Source organism: Bidens hawaiensis, unplaced genomic scaffold, assembly GCF_021521415.1.
Source record: "Bidens hawaiensis isolate Kalapana, Puna unplaced genomic scaffold, B.hawaiensis_p1.1 tig00002414_1, whole genome shotgun sequence".
In the NCBI taxonomy this organism is placed as follows: domain Eukaryota; kingdom Viridiplantae; phylum Streptophyta; class Magnoliopsida; order Asterales; family Asteraceae; genus Bidens; species Bidens hawaiensis.
The window spans coordinates 2,995,403-3,017,307 of NW_027491131.1; the positions used below are offsets into that span (position 1 = coordinate 2,995,403).

The following is a 21,905-nucleotide window of genomic DNA, read 5'->3' on the forward strand; positions in this document are numbered from 1 at the left end:
GTACCTAATTAGTATTGTCACAAAGGTATTATTATTGTTTACACACGGGTATTATTGAGTCAGCATCATTCACCGGCTGTGTGCTGACGTATTTTTCCCCACATTTCAGGGAACTGTAAAACTGACAGACAGGATTGATAGAAGATTGGAGACACAGTCATTAGAGGTAATCTGATGGCTCAGATATTTTATTCAAAAATATTATAAGCAAATGATGTTTTCAAAAGATTGGTATTTTAATTATCAAACGGGTGTTCAAGTCCCGAGTTTTTCAATTTAATAACATTTTATCTGAAAAAGATTTTCGCTGATATTTTATACAATATTCAAACGGGTAATCTAACCCGACATTTTATAAATAAATAATATATTAAAGACTTCCGCTAAAACAAACCCGCAACTCTGATATATTTTCAAAACCAGATACCAACCAACGGGACGTCGCACCCAGGCCCTAAGTTGGGGTGTGACATCCCAACGGTCCGCGATTAACAGAATCCTAACGCTGTTAGTTGCTAGTCGTCGGAAAAACTCTTTTGGCTGGAAATCTCACATTTTTTTTCTGGAAAACTCAACATGTTCGTCCCAAACATCTTGTAACTTTGTATCGGACCTTTAGGACCTTTTTCTAGTAAAAACCCCAATTATTGAGGTCGCCGAGTCCCTAGAACCATCGTCGAAATTGGTTAGTGGTGCTCAAGTGGTGGTATCTACCTATATCATTAAAGCAACACAATCATTCCACATGTCATTCAACTAAACCCTCCATATAGATTGTCAAGTATACAAGTTTCTGTTTTTTCAATTTTCATTTTATGAATGATAAAATGAAAAATATGTTGTTGGTGGGAATCAAACTCATTAACTTGCTTTTAAAATATTTGTGGCTTACCAACTCAACTAAAATGAATTAATGCAACCTTTTCTTTTTCTTAATTGGTAAAGATTCACAAACTTCCATTTTTATTTTCTAATACAAATACAAATTATTCTTACCAATTTATATATTTTAGAAAAGTATTTATATCTTATGAATTCATAAGGTATGTTATTATACATATTATTAAGTTTAACTTTTTTATTTTATTTTTTTAACCACCCGTGTATTACACAGGCTCTATCCTAATTCATTATTGAATTAATATTGGTTTACAATAGATCCTATTTATAGGATGACAGATTATATTTAACTACCATCTAGAAATCACTATTGTAAATATAACATCAAACATAATATATTGTCTAATATTTCCTCTCGAGTTGAGGGCAGAAAACGACCTGCAACTTGGACCTTAGAAGAAGAAACCTTTGTGACGATAGCGGTTTTGTCTACTGTTGTAAAGGCAGTAATCATTGCCATGGATGTAGGTTGGAATTAGGGCCGTCCAAATCGTTACCGCTCGAATTCACTCGCCGTTCGCTCGGAAACTGCTTAGAAAATGCTCGCTCGTTTTTTGCTCGATTGTAAACGAGCCGCTCTGCTCAGTTCGGTTCATAAACGAGCCAAGCAACAAGCAAAGGTCTGCTCAGTTCGATTTGGCTCGAATATTTTTAATTTATTTTATATATAATTATATATGAACAAATATATAAATATACAGACAACATACTCGAGCCGGGGGTCTCATCAGAAGCAGCCTCTCTATTCCTACGGGGTAGAGGTAAGGTTGTCTACATATTACCCTCCTCAGACCCTACCATAGCTTTGCTATTGATGGGATTTGCTGAGTACGATAATGATGATGATGACAGACATCATACATAAAATATAAGTATATAATTTTTTAAACCCTTTAAATTTTTTCCTATTCCGTCAATTTTATAGTTTTATTAGTTCGATTCAATTTTTCAAAATACTAAAAGTTTTTTTACATGTTTATTATTGGAGTCGACACTTCACAACCAGTACTAAAGTCGGATCCAAACCGAGTTTTTTTTTTGGTAAAGTGGGTCCAAACCGGTTCTTTTGTCACCTCTACTCTCTTAAAAGAATAACAAACCCACAATTTGAAGATCATGTTGTGATCTTTTCATATATTAATGTTTGTTTGATACAAAATGTAGCTTCAATTACACAAAATAAATAATTAAATAAAACATAACAACAAAACGATACAATATACTTGCATAACATATTGATTTCAAAAAGAACTCGAACTCGAACACGCAGTCAAAAAACTTCCTCTACTCTACATCTCGCAAACGCTCGTTTTTCTCTTTTATCTCATGCGTATTTTAATCGCGACTAAAACACCGTGCGTTGATGAATTACGTGTCATATATGTATGTATCATGTATGCATGTTTGTGTGTGTGGTTACACCTTCACTAGGGGAATGAATGATATTCATTTTCTTACAAATGGTTTTTGACAAACAAGTAGCCTTTGGTCACTACCGTTTTCGAGATCGACTACCCTTGCTTCCCATCGTATTTGTGTAGCGATCATTCGGGCTTTCTCTATAAGTCCCATATTATCCGAAAAAACAACCCAACCCTGAAAAAACAAACAAATTTTGAGTCACGAGAAAATTAGGTCCACCCAAGTATGTATTTAGTTCGTTTATATCAAATCCACAAAAACAAGCCGAAATATTGCAAAATGACCAAAACACCCTAGTTATTTTACACCTAACCATTGCTTTTTGCTAGACCGAAAAGGGTATTTTCATATTTCCGAATATTTTTTTGGCCTTCACATATATGTGTAAAGTTAAAATATAAAGGGAGATAAAAATGAGAAGTGTGAGAAGAATTTGTAAACACACAAAAAACCTCTTAAAAATAAATTCAAAAAAAAAATAAAAAAACGAAATAATTTAAAAAACTAAAATGTTTCCCCCACCATTCCCGTTCAAAAAAAAAACAAAACGAAAAGACACAATGACGAAAATGAACAAAAGACACAATTATAACTAAAAAACACAATAGATCGCAAAATATAACACAATGCCGAATAAAATATAACAATATCAAGAAAAAAAGACACAATGTCAAGGAAAAAAGACACGATCAATGACGAAAATAAACACAAAACACAATGATAAGCAAAAAGACACAATGATGTTTTTCTCTCAACATTGTTTTTTTTAGAACAAGAAAGACAGTGAAAACATTTTTGTGTTTTTACTTTTTTTCATTTTTTTATTAAATTTTGAGTTATGGTTTTTTTATTATTATTATTTTTTTTGAGGGTTTTTTTGTGGCTACAAATCGTTCTTATCCTTCTCATTTTTGTCCCCATTTGTAGAATACCTTGACCCTCACATATATTATCCCTTACGAAAACCATATTTCTAAATCTGAGTAAATTTATTTACGAGGGTGTGCACTAAAAATGTACTTGGGGTCGCTTTTAACCCGTTTGACTAATTCAACCAGTTTGAGTATTTGACCTGTATACTTTTTAGCCTAACGCTAATACAAAACATAAAAAATACCTCGGGGCGTAGAATTCGATCAATCTCCAAAAGTAAACTTTTCATGCTGCATCCCTCTGAACTAAGGATCGAGAGGAGTCCATTCGCATGAACCAGGTCGTATGTTCGTGGATATGTTGGAAAAGGTTCACACCTACGTTCCAATACAAAGAAAACTCATAAACATCGTGCCATTAGTTAATATTTCTATTTTACGAAAACTAATAGATAATATGTTACAATACAAGAAAATTGATAAGATAATATATATCAATTACAATATGATAATAATAATAATAATCGCAAAGTAATGTAGGTATCCGATTTAAGAAAGAGGACTGATACACAATAAACGAGATGTAAAAACAGACAGGTTGGGTAACGGGTCAAAACAGTAAAATTTGTGTACGGGTGTTGAAATTAATCAATTATTACTTTTCCCATGAATGCTTAGTGTGCCAAATATGACTACAAAAGTTATATAATTAAATAACAATATAAAGTTTTTTTAACTTAGGAGGTTTTATGAGGTTAAAAAATGCTTGCAATTGTCAAAATGGCTTGCACTGAATTTGCACATAAGTTCATGGACTTCGTTTTTGCATATGATTAAATCGCTATATATTTAAAACTTAATGAAAAGTGCACAGACTACTTATCTTCAAATTTGGCAAAAGTTCATAGGGTTTTACTCAACAATTGCCCAAAAAATACAAGAATTATAATAATTTAATAATAATATATTGCTATTTCAGTAAAAATGATTTAGAAGGTTTTATGCTGTAAAAATACACCTAGGGTGAGTTTCAAGTTTCAACCCCTTTGACCCGTTTCTTTTTAAACTAGTTATTTTAACTGTTTGACCAAACAATAACCCAAACCAACCTATTCACATGTAAACGGGGCCAAAGTTACAAGTTACTGATACTGAATAATGTAAAAAATCCTTACCAGTCATGCAAAACACCAGCAAAACCCTGATGAAGTATGAGTGGGAGTGTATTACGGGTGCCAAGTGGCACCACATTCATAACCCAAACAGATTTGCCTGCTTCTAAAAACGCAGAGTTTAATCCACCATAATTTGCATTCATGTCCATCACGTTTCGTATCATGTTATATGGCGGTAACGGGTCTTCATCCCCGGGCCTTTTCGGGTGATCAGAGAAAATTAAGGGTGTCAGCAAAGACCAATAATTCCTTAAAGCTATTCGTGAAGACTCAAAATCTCCATCAAACTCATCTTTCTGAATTTCTGTAAGAATAAACATATATTATTAGTTCAATACTCCTTCAGTTGGATTTATAAAGACTTTACTAAGACAAAAACAAATGGTTTTTGACTCTTCATGTATGATGAAACCAGACCAAACTAAAAATATATTGAGGTTTGATCAGGGTTATAAAAATTTCGGTTTATACCTTAATCTGTTGCTTAAGATACTGAATAAGCTGAACTTATAAGGTGTGTGTGCGTGTGTGTCTATTGGTATATATGAAAAACAAAGAAGGGTACATATATTGAAATATACGAATATATGTGGAAAATAATAAGAAAGGGTGTGTGTGTGTGTGCACGCATGCACACACACACATAAACACATTATTATACTCGTTTTTAAGGTGGTAGTAACCAAAACCAATCTGAAAACCAAAATAATAATTCAGTTTTGGTCAAAACCGAAAATCCAGCCCGTTTGGTCCAATCTAATTTGTACAAATGAACAATTCTTTTGTGTTGAGAACTGCGAGAATCGCATAAAGCACTTGTACATTGTGCATTGATGATTTAATGAGATAGTGGGTTAGGCAGTTATGTAACCTCCCTGTGTATAACACTTAACGCAAAAGGTGCAAGTTCATTATGTGGTTCTTACAATTCTCAACAGAATTTCATCATTAGTCAAATGTCTAGGACGCCCTTCAATAGAAGAAGCTCGTGGTTCAAAAGGGTAGTGTCATTAATATAGCGTAATGATAATCGAAGAGAAAATAAACTCTACTGGAACAGCACTTTGCCCAAAAAAAAGAAAAAAAAAAGGAAATAGTGCATTTACTTTGGGAGTAATTTCATATATATCATTTTAAAAGTTCAAAATTTCAAAATTACACATCCAAATAAAACACTAAAATTCTTATATTTTACCTCCTCCAAATTTTATAACACAGAGGGATAAATATGATATAATATAATTTGGAGAGGTGGATATGAAACTTTCAAACTTTTGGAGGGTATATATGAAACTAATCCTTTATATTGAGAAAAAACAAAATTGGAAATCATTGCATTTAGAATAATACTTTCCATGAATTTCCAGCTCAGTCGGGGTTATATGGAAACTGGAATTCCTGTTCTGAATAGGGACCCAGCGTTTGCTGGCAGTCCCTCCTATGCAAGATGCAAGTGGCTGATAATAAGATTGAGTATCATCATGTCCTTCTCTACATGGTGGAATGACACCTTGCTTGCTGTCAAAATAAATATAAAATTATTTGAGGGTAGTCTCGTCATTTACTATGCGTAACTTTGTGATTACATATAAACCAAATTATTAAGAACTTTAAGATATCCTAGCAACCAATAATTTTAGTATGTATTTTATATATTTAATATTATTTGAGGGTACATTTGTCATTTACTATGTGTAACTTCGTGTTACATATATGTGATCATAATTTTACATATATGCAATAACCAAATTACATATGTGTAATAACCCATTTACATATATGTAATCATAAAGTTACTTAGTTACAGGTAATAAATGACACAACTATCCTCAAATAACACTAATTATATAAAATAAACAAAATGATTGGTTATTAGGAGTTCTTCAAAGTCTTAAATCATTTTTGTGTGTATATAGGCAGCCCAAGTATACGTTGGTTTCATTTATGTCAATTCTAGCCAAAAGCATTCAATGACGTGTCAACACGGCGACACGCTATAACTTAAATGTTGTCCTTGCAAAAAATACTAAAGGGCGTTTCTGTCATTCAACATGTTTTTTTTTCAAATTTAACATAAATGAAACCATACACATAATATTTGGGTGGCCTTAATAAAAATAGTTGTATACTTAGGTGAAACGTCCACATAAACTAACCTTATATTATACTTGTAACTCGTAAACCTTTTGAAAATTTAAGGAAACTAAGATTAAATGTGATATAATAATATGTTACCCGGACGAGTAGCATTGGGGATCAATAGTTTTCTGCCATATAAAAGTTTCTTCTTCTTGAGCTACAAATGTCCAACAAATCTTTTGAGTGAGTTCTTCGATAGGTCTAGCCATGCTTCCCTGTTTTGTACTTAATGAACTTCCATGTAAGACAAAATAGCCACCAGGCTTCAAGATCCGATCAGCTTCGATAAGAAACATTCCATCTAATTTATAGAAGTATAATTAGAAACAGAAATAAACAGCCATAACTTTTAATATTTTGTCCACCAACAAAACAACAAATATTAAATGTGTAATCAATGCAGATTTAAGAGTTAATGATGAAGTGTAATTAAGAGTAAAACAGAGAAATTAGCAAACTATTACTATCCATTTCTAAAAGTAGACAATTGTTTTGTGACATATTGACATAGACATGTTAATATGCAGGTTATTATCTACATAAATATATATTAAACCTCATTAATTTTTTTATCAAAATAATGTTGTTCAATATTTAAACAGCTACATACTCCCAATACAAAAGAAAAAAAAGGATATTGAAGATATGTACAATTAATGCAGATATTAGTTAGCTGAATGCCAGCTTTACTCTTGCCACATTTAAGATAGCAACTGACTAGAAAATGTTCAAGATTTAATAAGAGTAATTAAGGGGAAAATGGGAAAAGTAGTAGACTCTTATTATCCCACTTGTGAATGCACACAATTATTTTGCAACGCATTATATTGAACATGGACATTGAAATTATTGTCCAGGCAGATATATATGATTACAAACTTTTAATCAAAATAAGATATTCAAAATTTAAGTAGTTCCTTCCATCCCATTAAATATATGCATTTAATACGTGTATAACTAATGCAAATCTTAATTAGCAGAATGCCAACTTTATTTTTAATGATTACTTTTAATTTGGCAGTTTTACCCTTGCATCTCAAACACCTTAAAAGCCATTTGTTGTTTACACGTCAATTTTTATCTGTGTACAAATCATATCCCTTTTCATAGAGTATGATACGCATGGAAGTTACTCGACAATAACACGTGTTAACAAGAGAAAAGATCAAACGCTGCCAGGTGGACTACCTTTTTTGTCCCATAAGATACCGCATTGTGCACAGTGAACCATGTCATATGACAATGATGGAAATGGAAGTTTTCTTGAAATGAAGTTGCCTATAATTGCTGGAAGACCTCTTTCAAGGGATAACTGAACTTGACTACCAGTTAACTCATAAGCAGCCATACAAACAACCATTACTTTCAGTGAAAGCAAATGAGCCCCAAAGCTACCAAACCCACAACCAATATCAAGTACTGTCCGTACCTGTCCATAAAAAATTTGAATCAAACACAATGTGTAATTCAAGATCATATATTCAAAAAGGGTTCATGTTGATTTAGGTCATTTTGAGTAGGGGTTAACCTACTAACACCTTTTTGTCAAATTTTATATATTTATAAATAATGAATGTGTTAATTACGGACCTATGGTTAGAAAACAACAAAGTTACAATAATAATCTATATTGAATAATATGATTTAAGAGGTTGTATGCACTACAAATACACTTTGATTGAATTTCAACCTTTTTAACCATTTTTCAAAGAAAAACAAAGCCCATATCAAACCAATCATAAGTAACTACGAATCTACGATGGAATCGTCACATCTTCTAATTAAGCATAGAATTGCAATGAAAATACGGGGAAAATTAATATGATGAAATTATCACCAAATCAAAATCAAGATAATTTATAGAATAGTAATCAGTACTTACTCCGGCCTGAAGAAAATCAGCATCGCTGCCCAGCCCTAACATTTCCGCAACTTGGTGGGAATATTCTTTAACTCCATCATGGATTAACCCATCATCTGAATGGAAAGAAATTTGATTCTCTTCCAATAGCATTAGCCTACAAAAGAAATTTGAGTGAGGTGAAAACATCAATGTGTAGTCATTAATGCACTATAATATGCAGAAACCCTTGTTTTAACTCGTTCGTAAAACTCAAAACTAGAAATCACCTTTTTGTCATGCTTCCAGAAGAGAGAAATTGGTCTTTACTAATCTTTACATTTCCGTTCCATATTACATCTCTACCAACTGGCCAACTAAGAGGAGTTTTATAATCGCGTGGAGGACGAACCAAACAGTCTTCATGGTAATTTGATAATTCACAATGTCGATCAAACTCTTCACCATCCTTAAACCCTGCTAAAAGATTTGCAGACACATTGTAGCAAGGAACATAATGCTCTCTTTCTTTGCCACAAATCCTAACCTCATTCAGATTACTATCTCCATACGATAAACTTGTTAACTCCAAATAATCACTTGTTGTTTGATCTTTTAGTCTTCTATAGTTGGTATAAATGTCTGATTTTATACTAAATGAGACAGACTCAAACGTGGTAAAAGAAGACGAACGTAACAGAACAGTAAGTGCAAGAACACTAACAAAACATATCAGTAACCAATTCCATGGTGGTCTTGGGCCGAAAATTAACGAAAGTTTATGAAACAAAGGTCTCCTCATATCAAAACAATGCAATCCGCTTCCAAATATTGTTTTGCACACCTCTATAAAATATCAGACTACTGTTTGACTTCAACTTACATCATATCCGATAACCGCGGCCTATCATGACCTCATAAGGCAAATATCATCAATTCGTCACAAAATCACATCATCATGACCTCATGTCAGAAACCAGTGAAATTTGCCCCAAACCTAACCAACAGATGTAACTGCACTAGATCTAGCAAACTATCAACCACTTTCCAGTTTAAGTAAACCGAATGTCAGCAGAAATATCTTCAGATCAACCGGAAACTGTCAACCAAGACCCAAATTACACCTTCAATCCACATCATTACAATCAACAAGCAAAAAAAAACACATATAATTACACAATTCACATCAAACTCCTCACAAAACCAAATCGGATCAGTTCCATACAAACTCAAATAATCACCATCTATGTTACTAGTGTTGTAAAAATCAGGACTAATCGGTGATTAATCCCTTGCCAGCGGGTGACCGGAGCCGACTAACTTTTAGCTAATCTACCAAATCGATCCTAGTCTGACCAAATCACCAACTAATTCCGGCCAAACACTGTAAATTCAGGCCAACCTTTGTAAATTACATATAAATATCAGGACTAGTCACTGATTAATCGCTAGTTGACCAGTGAACGACTAATTTGAGTGTAGTAGGACCAAATCCCCAGCCAATATCCAGCCAACCTTTCTAAATTGCATACAAAAAGGTGTGTGCGTGTGTGCGTATACAAATATACATATAACTGAAAGTTACATATAAAAATGTGTGTGTATAACTGTATATAAATGAAAATCACATACAGTTACACAATTCACATCAAACTGTTAACAAAATCAATCCGGATCTGATCCGTACAATCAAACTCATATAATAATCATATTCGCGCGTAGATTCAACAACATCAACGGGTTTAGCTCTCCATTAACAGCTGTGAATTCGATCATAATCCACAATTGACATCAAACTTCTAACAAAATCAAATCGGATCTGATCTGTAAAATTAAACTTGCATAATAAACATATTCGCTAGGGTTTTAAGCAAATTACCAGTTCATAGAGTGTATAATCCATCATTACAATCAATAAACACATATAATTACACAATTGACATCAAGCTGTTAACAGAATCAAACCGGATCTGATCCGTACAATCAAATTCAAACTCAAACTCGTATAATAATATTATTCCCTAGGGTTTTAAGCAAATTACCAGTTCGTAGAGTGTATAACACATCATTTACAATCAATAAACACATACAATTACACAATTGACATCAAACTGCTAACAAAATCAATCCGGATCTGATCCGTACAATCAAATTCAAACTCAAACTCAAATAATAATACTATTCGCTACGGTTTTAAGCAAATTACTAGCTCATAGAGTGTAGAATACGACATTACATTACATTATAATCAATAAACAAATATAATTAGACAATTGACATCAAATTGTTAACGGAATCAACCCGGATCTGATCCGTACAATCAAACTCGTGTAATAATAATAATATTATTCGCTAGGGTTTTGAGCTAATTACCGGTTAGTATTGAGTGTAGAATGCGGCTTCGTGAGTGGATTCAACGGCATTAACAAAGTTTAATTGTTGGCCGTTAATTAACAGGTGTTGATTTAATCGTATGCGATTGAAAAGTTAACATTAACACACACAGATCGAAGCAAATGGGTGGCAGGTTGAGGACAAAAAAGGGAATTTGATTAATAATTGGCAATCATTATAATAATAATAATAATATTTCCCCTTAAAATTTAAATTTCATATTTGTCCATTTACCAACACGTTGTCGCCTCTACGTTAAAAGTTTAAGGCGACATGTTTCTTAACTCGTTGCCTCCACGCCATACTCACCATGTTAGCTAAAAAAATCCACATTATCTTTACTACAAACATGAATCCAAAACTGATTTAAAAAATATTTAAATATTTTTAATTTTATTGGTTTTTAAATACTTGTATATTGGGATTTTGGCTCATGCATACCATCAAAATTATTTTATGTGTACCTTGTTTAGATATAATTGTTTAAATAACAAGATTTGTTATATTTAATTTTTAAGCTAACATGACCGGGAGACGACGAGTTTTGAGCTAATATGTCAAGGATGCGACGAGTTAAGAAACATGTCGTCTTGAACTCCTAACGTAGAAGTGTGTTAGTACAGAGACAAATATGAAATTTAAATTTTGAAGAGACATATTTAAATTTATCTCTAAAATAAAGGACATTTTGAGAATTTTCCTATTAAAAATTGGAAATAATAATAATAATAATAATAATAAAATGCAGTGAAGGTGTTTGGTAGAATAATTGTACATGACTGCATTTGCACTTTTCCTTCCACCTCTAGTGCTTCGTCATTTGTGTGCGTTATTTATTATTTTACTTATTCAAGTACGTGTTGCGGAGGGGGTTTTAACTATTAAAACTCTCATTTATAAGGCCTCGTTATGGTTTAGAACGGCTACTTTTTTATATTTAGTTTACATTATTTTTTAAATTTGAAATTAAATTTGAAAAGCTTCGATATCTCATTTTAACCAAACTATGTTGTTTTAACCGGGCTCACACTGGCTTAAGAGTTTGGCTTCAGAATACATGTTATGAAGGGGGCTTTTAAAACCTTTATTTATAAAAGCCTCGTTATGGTTTAAAGTAGGGATAGCAATGAAACCCGAACTCGACGGGAAAACCCGACATAAATGGAACGGGTTTGGGAATAGTTTTGAAATTTTTCGCGGATTTGGGACGGATTTGGGATTTGTAATATACCCGATTACCCGATAACATAGACCCATTTACCCGATTATGTACCCAATATAGCTTATTATATTATATATATATACTATATTCCAAACATATTATTTGTCGAAATTTGCTTATGTCAATTAATTGAGATATTTTACCTTTATGGTAACCATCTTTGTAATCGATTAGTTATATTTAGTCAAAACCCCGGTAGAAACCCGACAGGTTTTTAGCCGGGTATACCCGATGGGTATTTTGTCAAAACCCGATAGGAAACCCGAAATCCAATGGGAAAACCTGAAACCCGACGGGTAATTACCCGATTAAAACCCGACGGGTTTGGGATGGACTTTTATAACCGGGTATGGATTTGGGAATACCTAAACCCAACCCAAACCCGACCCATTACCATCCCTATTTAAAGTATGAAATCTCATTGTTGTGAAAAAAAAATAAATGGTAAAGAATATTTACAAAAGAGGCTCCACAAGTGCCTTGCAGTTCATGAGTCATGACATACTACAACATCACTCTTTTTTTTGGTTTTGTTAGTTGACTTATTTGATTTATATTGCTACTTCCTGAATGCCTGGTTTTTAACAGTTTTGATTAAAACTAGATGGTTTTCATTGGTCAGTACATATAATCCTTTTGGTTGGTCATTAAAAAAACTGATTTTAATCAGTCAATCAAGCCGGTGATTGCATAGTTTTCTCCTGTTTTCAATGTTAAAAATTAGAGGTTGAAAAAAACCAGAATCCGGACCGTCTTTTTTAGACCTAGGTTTTTAATACCTGACCCTGGATAGGGTAAGTATTTCAGTACCAAAATCTGTATCCGGAAGCAAACCTGATTTGTACCTGATAATGTTCGAAATCTGAAACTGGTTCCATACCCAGAACTTGGTTTTTCGATACCCGAGACTAGATTTTTCAAATGCCTGATCTATAGCCGAAATTAACCGAAAAAGACCCCAAAAAGTCTAGCCCACACTCGAAAAATACCCGAAAATATGGTTTTTTTAATACCCGGAAATAGGGTCTTCCAATATATGGTTTTAAAATACTCAGTTCTATAATCGGCCCGAACATGACGCATAGGGTATGTTGTTTAGAGACAACGCCCGTACCCGAGACCGACCCGGATATGGCCAATGACCGGTTCCATACCCGAAATCGGGTATTAGAATAGCCCGATTGGTTCACCTCTACTAAAAATGGTACTTTGGTGGTTCCATTAAGCATAGGTTTTTTTAAAAGGAAAACTTCTTTTACATAAAGTGACTTGAACTTCAAACTTTTAAGTGTTTAAGAGACATTATCTCTGTCACTAGACAACGAACCCTTGTGGAAGGCGGAAATTGGCAGAGTCATGACCCTCGTAGCTTTATCCGAAATGAGCATGGTGAGGAAACTTGTGAGCATCTCTTTACTTGTTATTTCACCTTCATTATTTGGCGATATGTTAGTAATTGGTGTATTTGAAAGACAAGAAATGAATTCATTTTCTCTTACAACTTGGTTTATGTTTCAAGAACGATAGAGGACATCAAATTATTGGCTTTCCTTCATATGTAAAATCGTTCGACTTTCAAAAACCTTTTATGAAAAAATTGATGTAATTTATTTTCTAATCTTATTGTTTATGTTGGGCTAGCTTCTAGCACCTTGCTAGCATATTTAATGATATTTGCCGTTATAATAATAATGATAATAATAATAATAATAACCTAGACAACAAACTCAAGAATCATTTAAATTAAATAAGAAAAATCTACTTATACTCTGTTATTTAAGCTAGGAATAAAGCGTTACTTCAATAATTTAGAATTAAAATATAGTAAAAACGTTTATTGTTTCAAAACTAGATGGTTGGTTGATACACACAATTCTTCCTAAATGTTCTCTGATAAATATAATATTAATATTTAATTTTCAACAAAGTCTTGTTCTCTATTTATATTATTTATTATAATATAAATATAATATTAACATTGATGAGAATGTATTCCTCATTTTGTTAAGTCAACTTGTTAGACTGTTTTCAAACCTACTGTTATACAATGGTGCCAGAATTAGAACATATGTTTAGCGAGACTAAGGACAACAGAACGATGAATATAAGCGAATGGAATTACAAATAAAACAAGTAAAAAATTTGTCGAATAAAAAAACATTAATTCATCATATCCCGAGAGCACAGATATAAAAGGTTTTAAACGGACATTCAAAGCTCAAAAGGTATATATAAAGAATTATCAGAGGGCTTGTAGTCTATCGATATCAACATGCGTGATAAGGTGTTTGTTTCAAATAGTTGACAGTCACATTGTAATTTGTAAACAAATGTCTAAATTAGGAGTGGGTTTAAACGGTGTGTTAGTTAGCTGGTCTCTCTCAACATATACATACATGTATATAATATTGTATATAAATAAAGAAATAGGAGAGACGAGTGTAATCACATGCTAAGGGGAAAAAGTATCTGCAAAGCATGGGTGCTAATGATTGATGCCAACTCAAGTCTCAATATACCTCAATAAAGCTTTATGCTCTTTATTTAGGATAGTATTCACATTTACCTTATGAATAAGAACTTAAAATCATATATATATATGTATATATATGCCTATATTTTTATAACAAAAATTCCAAAAAATACTATAATTAAAATTTTGTATTTAATAATTACGATAAAATGATCTCGAGTTTGTTATGCATATTTGACATTACGCTGGAGGGCGAACAACTCGAATCACGTAGGCGTGTTTACTACTCCGTGTAGCAAACAAATTTATTTTCAAAGACGTTACATTCGTTAGAAATATATGTGATATCATGTATAGGTACGGGCGCCTACATGGATATTCCCCTGTTCGATTTATTCAGACGCATTTTATTGCATATATTGAGTTTTGAGTTCAAAGAAATCCTTGTGGGCAGAGGTAGGCAAAGAAACCGGTTCAGGACCCAACCCGACCCGACCATTGGCATGAATTGGTCAAAACCCAACCCTACCTGAAACCCAATAAAGCCCGGTCAAATACCCGACCATAGACCATACCTAGAACTGGTTTCTACCCAACCCCGTTCTTGACTTTTGTTGGCCATACCCTCCCCGGTTCCAATTCTTGAAAATACCCGGTTTCTGCACCTCTACTTGTGGGTGGTTGTTCTTTGTTATTGGGCTGCATATAAGAATACATGAATTCTTGCTGGGCCAAATGTTACAGCAGAAGCCCACAAAGTGAAAAATATACACAAAAACATCAAAATTACAAACATAAAAATCCTCGTTATATCGTGGACTCTTGTTTTGTTTTAGGAACAAACCGCCACAAGTCCACAGCGATATCAACGTCTTTTTTCTTGTGAAACTTGTATAGTTTTGGCAGATCATATCGAAGCTGCAAAAACAATACATATAACCAAATAAAATAAAAATCAAACTATAAAATTACAGGAAAAGTCGTAACAAAATTATCGAGCAAAAATTTATTTACCTCGCATATGACATCGGCACTACTAGCATTGTGATCTCTCAACGCTGCTCTTTTAATATGCTGCAAAATGAGCGGGTTAGTAATATGTACCATAACTATAAATATATATAGAAATGATTATATATGCTAATGAACATAATGTTGAATAATTAACAAATAATAAACGAGCCTGATCCAAGCTCAAGTTTGAAAATTTATTCACGAGCCAAACTTGATTAGACAGAACTCGAACCCTCTAAACTTAGACGAGCCTATTACTTATATGTGTGTGCATACAATTATAAATATTATTATACATACGTATACACAATTATACTATAAATATATATATAAAAAATTTTATATGTTAATGAATAAATATTAAATAACTAACAGGAATTAAACAAAGCCCGATCCAAGCTTGAAACTTACTCAAGAGCCAAATATTAAGCTTTAGACAGAGCTCGAGCTCACTTAACCTAATGTTAAAGCCACAATATTTGTCTATCATATCATTAGGAATAATGCTTAAGAAGACTTACTTCTCTTGTTGATGTCTTGTGCAAAGAATACACAGCTTGAGAAGCAACCTGATAATATTATAAAACTATGAGAAACTCACTTTGAAAATTATTATTTATAGTTTTAACTCCAATTTTTATTTTATTTTTATTTTTATTTTTACCTTTAATGCAACAGATAGAAATTCCATGTCAGCGCCCTTTTTCCGTGTTCCAAATGGCGGATTCATTACAACAGTATCAACAATTTGACCTCTCCATGTTAGGTTCTTGATTTCGGATTGAATTAATTCCAATTCAACCTGATATACACAATTTTTATAAAAAATTTTCAATTAAATAGCTACAAAGAATCTTGAATTATAAAGATGCAAATATGCAAAATAAATTACCTCCAGCTCATCAGCATTGGCCGATGCGATTTCTAACGACTCATCATCAACATCTATGCCAATAACATGCCTATAAACACAAAACTAAAGTCAAATTGCAGTTTAAAAAAATATTCATTCAAAACAAATAATAATAATAATAATAAACCATACTTAAAAAAATAATAATAAATCTTACTCTGCGTCCAGGAGAGTAGCAGCAAGACCTAATGTGCCACACCCGCATCCAAAATCGGCTACTACTTTTCCGCTGACATCATCAAATGAATTCTCTGCCTGGTAGATTAAAATTAAAAAAAAAAAGTTTATTTAAATGATGAATATTAGGCCTGTAAACTAACACGAATGTTCGTTTCTTTAACTTTAACCAAACAAACAATCGAAAACTAACAAACAAATGTAGTTTTCTTGTTCGTGTACGTTCATTAATAGTATATATGAATTGTTCACGAACATAAACATACGAACACCACTAGCATAGATGAACAACCATAACAGATTACTCTGCTGGACCAAAACAGTTAATAAGACTAGACTAAACTGTAACGGGCCTAAAATTTTTTAGATGAATAATTACACAAACGATAAACGAATGAACTTAAACAAACATTACCTAACAAGCATAAATGAATGTAATCGAACAGGCGTAAACAGCCCTAAACGAACGAACGTTCACAAACATAAATGAATGAACAAGACATGTTCATGTTCATTCATTTAACTAAATGAACACAACGTTCTGTTCATATTTGTTCGCATATTAAATAAACAAACATAAACGAATTTCCCACCAAACATTTCATGAATCGACACGGGCCTAACCGATATAGCTCAATACATAAAAGTTTAAAAATAATCAAAGTAAATCACTTTTGAAGCTGCTGAATGTTTGACAACTTCTGATAATTACCGCATACTTAAACAACCAGATAATCATAAACAGAATGCCTAATTCCCAACACTGGAAACTAATTATCACAAGGGGTACAAACGAGCCGAGGGCGAGATCTGATCGATAAAAAGCTCAAAACGAGTCGAGCCGATCCCAAGCCTCAAACAAAGCTTGTTTAGTTACGAAGCCCGAGCTCGAGCCTTGTATGGGAAGTTCATTTAGGCTTATCAAGCCTTAACAAGCCTGGTGTGTTATTAAGTTTTACCTCTTTTGGACTTCTATGTATTAATTTCACATTGCAAAGCCAAGGTTGGCCCGAGATTTGCCTCGTTTAAGGTACTACTCAAACTCGAGCCAAGCTTAGACTCGTTTAAGCCTTTAAGGACTTTTCTTAAAATATAACAAAATAAATAGAACGTGTATAAAAACTAATTAATAATAAATAATAAACGAGCCCAACATTGAAAAACCAACTCACAACCCGAGCTTTTGCTTGTTTAAGGGACTACACAAGCTCGAGCCACGCTTAGTCTCGTGTAAGGTTTTTCTGAAAGTGTAACAAAATAATTAGAACACATAAAAATTAATTAATAATAAATAATAAACGAGCCCGAGCCTGAAAAACCGACTCACAAGCCAAGCTTTTGCTCGTTTAAGGAACTACACAAGCTCGAGCTGGTTTTTCTCAATATATAACAAATAATTAAAAATGCATATAAAAATCTATTAACAAATAATACAGGACTACAGAAGCAGAGTCCGAGGTTGAAAAAACAACTCACGAGCCGAGCTTAACCTTGTTTACACCCCTACAGGTCATAAATTACTTTAAGTAGGGCAGTGCACCGTTTGGCTCGGTTATTAGCCTTATCTGAAACCGAAATTATCAGTTAATATCTATTTTACTAACCAATCGGTTCGGTTTGTTCAATTCCTTTATTTTCGGTCCGGTTACTTTCAGCTAGGGGTGCAAATGAGCCGAGCCGAGCCCGGCTCATTTAACTTACACGGAATTCAAGCTCGGCTCGTTTCGAGCTCTATTTTCAAAGCTAGAGCTTGGCTCGTGATAATATTTTTAAGCTCGAGCTCTGCTCGTTTACTATTTATTAATTAATTTTTATATATTTATAATTGTTTTTATATATTTTTTCAATCATAATTTTATGTATATTATTTTAATAATTATTAAATAAATATATTAAAAAATCATATAAATGACGGTATCGTTTAGGCTCGCGAGCCGACGCTCATAAGCAAAGCTTGGGCTTGGGCCCGTTTAATAAACTAGCTTACATTTAGCCTTTGAGCTCGATTAAGCTCAGCTCGATTGAGTTTTTTCACGAGCCGATTTCGAGTAGCTCGCAAGCGTACACAAAAACCGAAAACCGATTTGTCAGTTAATTCGGTTAAGTGAAACCGAAACCGAAATCGAAAACATAACATGTACCGTGTAAAGCATACGAGACGCAATGTGAGCTCCAGTCGGATACTGTTCCAGCTCAATCTACAAACCAATAATAATAATAATAACAGTACAAATTAAATAACTAATTAATCTTCAATTTTTCGCAAATTAAGAGGCAAAAGTACTAATTAAATACATAACATAAAGTTTATTAACCTTTGGATTCTGAAACTGTTGAAGACTCCCAAGAAGACTCTCTAATTGCTTTAGCTTCATCTAGTATAGTAATAGTACGATTCCGATTCAGATTGTGTGTGTGTGTGTAACTAGAATCTAGCCCTAATATGTTTAATAACCACTTTTGGTTATTGGGCCAAAAATATTCTTTAATACCTATGGATAGGATATGAATTTCAGTACCAAAAACTGTACTAGACCAGATTTGGCTCGTAATTAGTTTACTAGTTTTTCAAGCTAGTTTGGCTTGATGACATATTCATTGTTAATTTATATATATATATACTAGAAAGGTGCCCGCACGATGCGGTGGAATATAAAAAATCTTACTAATCATGTAACAATTATAGATGCTCAAGGTTTATTTGAAAATTGATTTAAACTTCAAAACATTTAGACCAATCACCATTTTTGGTCAACCGGTTTCAGAATGTTCAAATCATAGCAAACGGTTTGGTTTACGATTTATACCAAAAATCGACCATATAAAATCGAACAGGACTGTAAACTTATTATTGGAGTTCAATGCATGAAACCAAACCGTTAGTAATGACTTAGTTTAAATTTTCAACGGTTCAATTTCGGTTTTCAACGATAAAAGAATCAAACCAACAGTTTGGCTCACGGTTTAACTTAGAAACCGTTAAAACCGAATTGTGAACGTCCATTCGTAACGTGTTTTTTTTAATTGAAAAAAACTATAGCAATACCATACCTAAATTAAAGACAATAAAATGCTCATTTTTATGGTGCAATTTTTAAATATATATATTAACGTATGAAAAAGTTACAGCCTTTGAGAAATCGTTAATGAGAAGTTGGTTTATAATTAAAATCAAAAGGAATACATGGGTAAAGATGAAGGTTAAAAGTTGTATCTATTTCTTAAATTTATAAAAGTTGAGTATAGTTGAGGGGCAATTTTGTAACTATTTCTATGCATATTTTCTAATATATGCTATAGAAGGTGTATCTTATGCTTTACAAGTTGTAAATTCCTTAAAAAATAAGTGTCTTAATTTGCCCATGTCTTATGTATTATATATAGTATAGATATAGATATATAATTATTTTTATATAAAAAAATTAATTCTAACTTTTTATATAACATAACATATGTATTGTTTAGTTATTTTTCTCATAGTTTTATATATACAAATAATGAATAAATATTTACTAAATATTCTAAATAAAAACTATTTAAATAATAGTTGCGTTTAAGATCAAGCTCAATAAGTGTAGCTCAGGCTTGGCTCCATTTATTTCTATTTATTTTTTTGAATGGGCAAATTCAATAAAGAAAAAAAGAAGCAACTTACAAGTCACAAAAAACCCAAAGAGTACAATAGAAAACGAAGACACAGCAGACAAGATCATTCGCTAGTAATCAAATTACCAAGAAAAATTAACAAAATTGAACCCACACCAAGCTTGTCCATCCAGGTTCGTTTTCCGTTATCTATGCTTCACCCAAAGGAACGATGCAGACTTTATCTCGTTGACCGCCTTATCCAATGAAACGGGAATCTTTTTAAAGATTTTATCATTCCCTGCTTACCATATCAACCAACAAGTCATGAGTGAAATTACTTGTTTTTAGGCTCGAGCTCGATTAAACTCAATTTTAGCTTTTTTATGGGCCCGATTAACCTCAAATATTTGCAATTTAAGAAGATGGGAAATGTAATTGAACATGTGAAGTGTCAAGTTCAAATTGGATTCTGGTCATTGGGCCGTGGTGACTGATTCTGGTCATTGGGCCGTAGATATTATTACCATGGGCTTTTCTATGCCCAAATAATATAATTGTTGTTGGCCTGTTATGTATTTGGAAGTTGGAACACATACATTAAAATGAGACTCTTTAAACGTAAGGGTACTCGGGGCGTTAATCGGGTAAGCCTTCGGGTTAGTTGGCACGCAAATTGGTTCGGGTTAATTGGTTTACAAACCGATTGTGAGTGTATGATGTGTGAGTTAATTGGGTTGCTCGTCTTGCTCCCTTAGTATATTCAGGTAGTACAGTGGGCTTGTAAGTTGTAATATAGGTTAGGTGGCACGTGAACTGGTTCCGACTCTCGTTAACACCCAAGCCCCCCTTGATGATGGCCCCAGGCAAGGGCAAGCCAGGCTCTCGGCCTGGGCACTTTTTTTTCAAGGGGTACTAACTTTATATATATGAGGTACATTTAATCAAAGTATACGTAGGCTCATTCTCTCAATTTCTCTTAACATGCTCGATCTCATACGCACTGTTATTGAGGCTTCGGGTCGAGGAAAAGAAATAGGCTAAAGTAGGTGTTGGTTTATACAAACATTAGGTTTATAGAGCTTGAAACTAGTTACTTTTTAGGATGGAGTCTTGTTCCTGAGTAAAGACGAAGGATAATTTGATGTTCCTTTTGTTTAGTTGGATTAATAGTAGATGCACGTTGCATACTTTCCCTCTTATTTATGCATTTGTGACTTTTTTTATCTAGTGTCTTGCTGGTCTTTAATAATGTCGCCGTTTTAATAATTCCTAACAAAAAGTACTACTAATTAAATATACACATTTATGACACTTATGCCTTATCTGGTTCGTGAAATTCTTCTTGATTAAAACAGGATTTAATTCCGTCTTACAAAAACATATTTTGGTTGGTCAATAATTTAAAACTAACATTGGATTTCATTCATAGGGATGCTAAATTCTTTCATATACTTGATGGGATCTAAAACATTCAAGAAACCTAAATTGATTTTTTACTTGTAATGGGTGTTAGAAAACCCAACAAATATCATGATCACTTTCCAAAAGCAATACCAAACTACCACCAAAAACAACAATTATGATTTTATATTATGACATGTATTGCTATTTTAAGCATACAACCAAACACAATAAGATTTTTGCGGGTTGGAGAAGAACCCAAAAATTTGACACGAACCTGAATCTAAAATCTTGCCAGATACGTGAACCTGAACAAGACATAAGTATTTGCGGATTGACCCTAACACGACCCATTTGACCCGAAAGCTTTTTTGA

General features: G+C 33.0%; 2 protein-coding genes across 2 annotated transcripts; both read right to left on the reverse strand.

Moving 5' to 3' along the window:
* Nucleotides 1-2,242: 2,242 nt before the first annotated feature.
* LOC143619202 (putative methyltransferase PMT5) lies at nt 2,243-9,362 on the reverse strand. The gene is made up of 9 exons (XM_077091195.1): nt 8,639-9,362; nt 8,391-8,526; nt 7,697-7,937; nt 6,605-6,809; nt 5,720-5,887; nt 5,417-5,420; nt 4,370-4,665; nt 3,440-3,572; nt 2,243-2,496 (listed from the first exon to the last, which is right to left on the reverse strand). The coding sequence occupies exons 1-9, from the start codon at nt 9,148-9,150 to the stop codon at nt 2,347-2,349; spliced, it is 1,845 nt and encodes a 614-aa protein (XP_076947310.1). The 5' UTR covers nt 9,151-9,362; the 3' UTR covers nt 2,243-2,346.
* A 5,845-nt stretch (nt 9,363-15,207) lies between these two features.
* On the reverse strand, nt 15,208-18,916 carry LOC143619114 (uncharacterized). The gene is made up of 8 exons (XM_077091126.1): nt 18,857-18,916; nt 18,683-18,739; nt 16,522-16,619; nt 16,344-16,413; nt 16,116-16,253; nt 15,973-16,020; nt 15,452-15,511; nt 15,208-15,355 (listed from the first exon to the last, which is right to left on the reverse strand). The coding sequence occupies exons 1-8, from the start codon at nt 18,914-18,916 to the stop codon at nt 15,245-15,247; spliced, it is 642 nt and encodes a 213-aa protein (XP_076947241.1). The 3' UTR covers nt 15,208-15,244.
* Nucleotides 18,917-21,905: the final 2,989 nt, after the last annotated feature.